This window comes from Cyprinus carpio, chromosome B16 (genome assembly GCF_018340385.1).
Source record: "Cyprinus carpio isolate SPL01 chromosome B16, ASM1834038v1, whole genome shotgun sequence".
Lineage (NCBI taxonomy): Eukaryota > Metazoa > Chordata > Actinopteri > Cypriniformes > Cyprinidae > Cyprinus > Cyprinus carpio.
The window spans coordinates 8,758,882-8,766,335 of record NC_056612.1 but is presented as its reverse complement, the minus strand read 5'-3'; the positions used below and the strand labels follow the sequence as shown (position 1 = coordinate 8,766,335).

The window sequence follows — 7,454 nt, the reverse complement described above, 5'->3', positions numbered from 1 at the left end:
GCTTTAAAAAATAAATAAAAACTATATTACAAAAGATTTATACAGAGTATATGACTTTCACTTCAACTGTCCACACACACATGTAGCATGGAAAGACCCCCCCCTGAAAAAAATCTATTTCACACCACCACAAGTGGTTCAGTCCTTTCATGTCAGGCATAATCAGCCGGCGTATGAACATGGTGCCAAGTGTCTGTGTGCCAGCAAACCTGTGGATGTGGCCCTGGCACCCTGCGCCGGCATTTGCTGTGACATATTGCCCGTGTGATCATTCCACCTCAGGGTCGTGTTCCTCTAGCACGGCTGGCGTCCCTTCCTGACAGCAGTGATCCAGATCCCTCGTCCTCCTCTCTAATCACTCGTTCTCCAGGGATAGGAGGGTGAATGGGGGGAGGAGTCATCTGAATGAAAGGCAAAGGCCTGGCATGGTTTACAGGGCTTATTTCTGTAATTCATTCTCCGTCTCTCAGGACCTGAACGTTGGCAATGAATCCACCCGAGCCTTTTCTCTTTCATATTATGCACCACACTCTTATTTTACTTTTTTTTTCTTTCTTCTAATCATTTGTCCTCCTATTTTCTCTTTTCATTTTCTTTCTTCTTGCCTGCATGGTCATTCCGCCGCCTGGCACAATAAGAAACATTGATTTTGAATAAATGAGGTGTTTTGGAGGCTGGAAGAGATGTGCTCACAGCAGAGGCATATTTTACTTACAATCAGACACGCAAGCCCTCAAAGTGCTTCCATATTCTCCTGCATAATGACATAGATTGAATATCTATATCTATATTGAACCAATATGCTTTATTTATAAAACTCATACTTGTCTCGAATGAATCAAGAGGCTTTTGAGCAGCGATCCCCAAATGAAGTATTACCAAGCACATCTCAGCCTCACAGACCGTAAATACACTCAATCCAGAAACAGAATACCAGTCCAAAAACCTGTTTCAACTCTAATGTCAGAAATTAAACTGAGAACAGCAAGGTATTTTCAATATTTAAGGCATTCCGTAACCTTATATAGATTTTTTTATAACTATGCATAATTTTGTTTAAATTATTTCTGTTATTTTCATTTTGTCCACTCATGATATTTTACAAACACAATGCAGAGTATTAGTAACATTCACGTTTATAGTAGCTATATTATTTATGATTTCAAACTATTTTTTTGTTATCATACATTTCACTACAGAAAAAAATATATGTATGTATGTATGAATATATAAATTAAGTAAAAATATAATTAAAGGCATATATATTTATAAAAAAAATAATCTGAAAAGCATATGTGATACATAAAAATGTTGTTATTGGAAAACTATTATGAAAAGAGCTGAGCTTTTAGTTAGTTACAACTAAATACTGGCAAATCTGTATTCTAATCTGTCCAAATTTAAATAATCTTTCCATCTTGCCATATTTTCAGAGGCCAGATCTTGTCTTTGTTTATGAGTGAGTGACTGCCATTGTGTGCTAATAGCTACTTTAAATAGCACCAATTAGCCAGAAGCCTGAGATGTTCAATCACTCTGAGGCTATTAGCCTGTAATCAGGTGCTGTTCAGGACCCGACGTGTTCCGCTCGCTCGCCCCATCTCTCCCTGTCCATTTCTCTCTGCGGGGGTCACGAAAGCAGGAGGAAAGGGAATGAAGCCCCTTGATGACCATAAAATGAAGACTAAATGTTCATGGTTGAGCGGCAAATCGTATTGCGTTTTTAGTCTTGTGAGGTAGATTTAATGCAAAAGTGGGCGATAACTGTTTAAATGGCTGCTTTGCATATTTGTGAAATTACACTCCATTTTTTTGGGTCCCCAAAATGGAAGCCACTGATGCCTGGATATAATAGTGTATTTTTACAACCAGTCAAAAACCAGACAAACCTTGTATAATATTGTGTAAGATGTTCATGCTGGGCTGCTTATTAAATGGTTTAAAACATATTTTCGCACCTGGCTGCTTGATTGCATTGCCTTTATTATGTTTTCTATTTAAAAAAAATATAATAAAAAATAACTTTTTTATTTTAATATATATTAAATGTAACATTATCAATGTTGAAAACAGTTGTGCTGCTTTATATTTTTGTGGAAGCAATAATAAATTTATTAAAGATTCACTGTATTTACTGTTACTTTTTGGCAAATTATTAGATAGATAGATAGATAGATAGATAGATAGATAGATAGATAGATAGATAGATAGATAGATAGATAGATAGATAGATAGATAGATAGATAGATAGATAGACAGACAGAAAAGTAAATAAATAAATACAAATATTGATCTTAAAGCTATTACTGGACTAACTGACTGCTGTTTTTTTCCATTGATCACTTTTATTACTGAATACAGTTTAAAATGGACGGACACACACACACGCGCACAACACACAATGTCATACTGTCTCACACCTGTTCAAACAATCCCGACTTTACAGCAGCTCAAGCTGCTTGTTTGATAATAACTCTGTTGGCCGAAAACATTTCCAGACCACTGATCCTTGTTTGACTGCTGCTCGGTTGAGTTTGACCAGCGCTACACGGAGGCCTTTTCTTATCAGACAGGATGTGATCATTTCCCACAGTCACCCTCATCACTGCTTAGAGCCAGACGAGGCACCAGCAGAGAAAAACACCAAGGTGTACTGTACAATCAAACAAAGAGTGTAAAGCAGACTAACACTCTTATACACTGTCCGGCTTGTTTATGGAAAATTATTATGGAAAGTAATATACGTATGACTGTGTGCAATGATGAAATTGATTACTGTTTAAGTTGGGGGGAGGGGGGGGTGAAACCTACAAGAACAAATATTCTTGGAATATTGACTTAAATATAGCTGGTTATTTATGCTCATATAGACCAGATGATTGACAGCTGGGGGAGGTGTGGCTTATTCCACTGTGTATATTTGTTCTACACCTGGATGACATCAGCAGTATGTTGGCTTTGTATGTAGTGGCAACACACAGGTGCATCTTGTACCTGCTGGGAATGAGGGGCCCTCAGGAGCCTCTATTAGTGTGTACGGTGGCAGCGGGTCACATCTTTTTTCACAATATTCCCCTGCCCTCTTTGAATTTCTCATTTCGGCGAGGCTGAAAATAGCTGAGAAGCACAAAACCTGAGAATCTGAGAACATGTGACGCTGTGACCTCAGAGCATGCTGGGAGACGCTGCAAATCTGCAGGCGGTATCTACAGTATCCCACGGACATCTACGGGCTCCGTTGTTTTTAACCTTGAGAGGGATGGAGAGAGAAGGGGGGAGCTGCTAACTGTGCAAAATCGCTTGGGGCTTTCTTTTGTCGGAGTTGATTTTACTATGCAAACAATGTGAGCAGAGATAAAATGTAGAATACCTGCAGAATCTACTCTAAAATATATCGGTCCATTAGGGGGCACAATCAGAGAAGAGACTGCAGGCTTAAGCATAAAACAGTCCACAGATAGGTAAACAATGAACAATGCAATGATAAAATAATAATAATAAAAAAAAATTGTATCACTCGGTTTGGAATATTCAGATAAAAAGATGAGTGAGTATTGTGTTGAAATAAATCTGGTTTTCTATTGTAGATTGACAAATAGCCAGATCATTTTATCTGTAATATAGTATCAGACAATACATAGTTATCTTTTGTATTTTTGTCACCATGTGTACTGTGAAGGCCGCCGTACAGTTCCTTCAATGCAGTCTGATAATAATACAGGGAGAGAAAAATCTTTCAAATCTTTTTGTTTGCCAGGAACGAATGGCAAACATGAAAATGTCAGAAGCAGGACAGCGAGCAAAGTGGAAATAAATGACAGTTTGATATGTCTTGTTGATTGAAGACATTTTTTCATTCCTTCAAACACTATGTATTTTATCCACTGTGGTTCTATAGAATTATAGAAAGTGAGACTTTAGGTCACGGTTAAAACACTATACAAATATTAAAGAAAATATCTCAAATATACTGTTAAAAATATTCAAGGTTGTGCTTCTGTGAGAAAAAAAAAAAAAAAAAAAAACCTTGAATAGGTGCATCTGAATTAGAAATTAAAATGTTTTCAGAGATCACACAGAGTTGTTTGGAATACAGGACAATATTCTGCACACGTTTATGCCTGAATTTCTGCTATATCAATGCTTGCATAAGCATGCTATAAAATTATTTTTCACCTTAATGGAAAATCTAAAATTCCTCAAATTATATTAAAAGCATTGTAAAATTATATACAGCTTACAGTAGGGCAGATGTGTTTGGAGAGGTTTTGTACAAACAAATGCCTCCTTGAAGAATTTTCTCATTCATTTCAAATAATTTATTCAATGGATGAAAAGTATTATTCCAGGCCTTTAGCAATTAACTAATTCAAATGTAACAGTTTCTAAATATATTCACGCATCAGGAATCCAGTAAAAATTTATTATGTATATGTTTTAGTAATTGTGCACACAAAACTAATTTAACGGACAGAAAATATGATGTGAGACCTTTATTAGCAGAACATCATGTAATCATTCACTACATTTATGTGAAAACACAATATTTACAGAACAAAACATTTTTGATAAAAAATATTTTAGAATAATTACAATCAGCTGGTTGAACATATATTCTCTTACACATACATTTATAGAACATCCTCCTTGTTATGTACAGTATTATTTAAGTCAACACTTATCGTAGTTCTTTACAATATTAAACAGTAGGGAAATCCCTGTTCAACACAAATCACCTAACAAAGATGTCAGATGTTTACATATCCATTTTGATTCATAAAGCTTTACAGTCTGCTGTTTTAAGTCAAATTAGATGCAGGGTTTTTATCTGAGGTGCCTTTAGTTATGTTTCAATTGGAATTCCAGTGGAAAGGGGGTGCGGGCTTTGGATTCTCTGTCCAAATTCAGCGCTTCCCCCACTGAGAGAGAACAGAATGGGCACAGGAGAAATCTGGCTGGCTTCACTGCATCTTTGACAGCTGACGTTAAAATGTTTACATATTATGATTTAGTAGCTATTAGTTTCAGTGCTGCTCCCCTGCGATTGGGTCTGGTGTGTGTTGGATTCCCTGGTGAAGCTGGGCTTGGCTTTGGATGGGTTCAGTGCACACCTGTGAGAGAGGAATGAATAGAAGGGGTGTGTGAACGGTGTGCTCCAGACTGACTGGTGCCACCCACAAAACAGAGGGCATGCTTGATCAACAACCCAAAAACAAACCAGGTCAAACAACAAGCGCAGTGCTACGCGGGCCCGGACTGCTAACTTCATGCGTATGCGCGCTCCCACACACAGCTGCGGGCCAACCGCCTCGGACGTATTACTCTGTAGCTACTGTCTAACCCCCCTCTTAGCAAGACTGTCATAGAACGGACAGTTATTGGGCAACCTACAGCTGGGTTCGAGCGGCTGCCAGCATCAAGGAGCCAGAGTTACAATCCAGCCAGAGCGGAAAGCGCAAGTAGACAGATTGTCACAAAAACCGGCATTCATACTAACAGGAATATTATGTTAATAACTTCTATCTATGTGGTTTTTACTGTCACGGCTCTATTAATAATAGCCATTGCAGCTGCATGTACTGCCAGCTCTATTAGAAGTCTGTTACCCAATTATCCTGACAGTTCAGCCCTGTTCTAAGGCTGTGGATTCTGGGTAATGAAAAGCATTTCTCTGGCTTTTTCCACTGCTGCATGTGTTCAAGCTTGAAACATGTTTAATGCAGGCTGATTAACATACTTGGTGTGTTTTAATGTAGATGCTTTTTTTGTATGTAGGTGATAATTGGTTTAGAAACAAAAATGTGACAGTATTTTGGCAGCAAGACTCTAAAATGTATATTTTAAAGAAATCAATTTTATTTAAAAATAGTATCAAATAATTTGCATGTGACAGACTGTGATGAGAAATCATTTTAAAATGATTTAATTATTATTAAAAGTGGTATTTGGCTATCCATAAAAAAACAAGACACATGCCTACACACAGAAGTGCTGGAGAACCGATCTAAGATTGGATGAATTATTGTATGTAACCTTACATGAGCCATGAGTCCTTTGAGAAAATTTTATATTGAATTTCATGTACTCACCGGTTTGCAACATTTCAGCGACATAAAACCGAGTCTTCCTTATTGACACCCGTCGTCCTCTGAAAGCAAAGGAAACAGGTGCATTCATTCTTACTGCGGCTAACGGTGAGGTGACATGAGGGCCACAATAACCATCATTAAGCTATTGTACATGGAGTCATTTAAAATAATAATGATCATACAGGAGATTTAATAGCTATAATAAATATGCACTCACACACATATGCAAAGGTTTAGATATATGCCTACATAGCTAAAATATGATATTGCATTACATATTCAGGCTATATGTAAGATTAGATCAATACAATTGGACACTAAGGAAATTTTCATGTTTTTGCATTTTGGCAAAGAACAAGGAAACACAGGCCTCCAGCAGTCTGATCTACAGCATCATATTTGGTCTGGTGCAGTTCTTAGAAACACGCACTATTGTCACTTCCGTGCATAACGAGGCTACCGTGCACAGCCAGTATCACCACAGTTGTTTTAGTGAACGTTCACGGAGGTTTCTGGTCCTGCTTACCTGCTCTGTGTTGATTTGTGTGAGAGGGGTCCGTGTGGAGGCGGGTGGGCTCGTCTGTTTCAGGAGAGACGGGTGCGTCTCCAACGCCAGCTGCAGGTCCAGGATATAGTCAATGACATGCTGGAGGATCTCCACTTTACTGACTTTCTTATCCTGCGGAATCGTGGGCACCAGGCGCTTGAGTCGGCTGTAGCAGTCGTTCATGTCGTACTGCAAACAAAAAAGATCCTCCTCTTCCATTTTGCATTGGCTGCGCTCCGACAAATAACGCAAGGAGAGCTGACTGGAGCCAGAAGAAACCTTATGAGGGCGAACCGGTGCGCTGGCCTTCATTGTAATAAACAAAAGCACAAAGAGCTAAACGAGAGAGGGGCGAAACAAACGTGCGCGGGACGCAACAAGAGGGTTTCGTTTAAAAACGCAATCTGGAGCACGCAGGAAAAGGAGCGCAGTTCTATCCTGAGCACATCTCCTCTCTGAGTGGGAACGCACGGTGTAAAACAGCGGATGAGTTGAGGCTGGTCATATATAGAGGAAAAGGGGAGGCGCCACTCGCTCGAGCTTTGACAGTCCTGCGCGAGGAGAAACCGGTCAGTCACGAGCTCCCGTGATGATGGAGCAGCGCGCGAACTGTAACTGCGGAGGGGCTCGAGCGCAAATAAGAGGCTGCTGGGTGAAACGTCCGTGTGTGCGTTAAACCGCGTGTGGATATCTGCATGTGTGTTTCCAAAACAGAAATAATGAAAGAGGTACAAAGATTTTCACTCGTTAATTATGAATAAAATCATTCAGTTGTTAGCCTACATTTTTAGCAAGTCAGTACCTATAATGTAAGTAGA

General features: G+C 38.9%; 1 protein-coding gene across 1 annotated transcript; it reads right to left on the bottom strand.

Annotated features, from left to right (window-relative positions):
- Window positions 1-4,478: 4,478 nt before the first annotated feature.
- Window positions 4,479-7,132, bottom strand: LOC109073050 (DNA-binding protein inhibitor ID-4-like). The gene is made up of 3 exons (XM_019089231.2): window positions 6,616-7,132; window positions 6,090-6,148; window positions 4,479-5,111 (listed from the first exon to the last, which is right to left on the bottom strand). The coding sequence occupies exons 1-2, from the start codon at window positions 6,946-6,948 to the stop codon at window positions 6,104-6,106; spliced, it is 378 nt and encodes a 125-aa protein (XP_018944776.1). The 5' UTR covers window positions 6,949-7,132; the 3' UTR covers window positions 4,479-5,111; window positions 6,090-6,103.
- Between the last annotated feature and the right edge of the window lie 322 nt (window positions 7,133-7,454).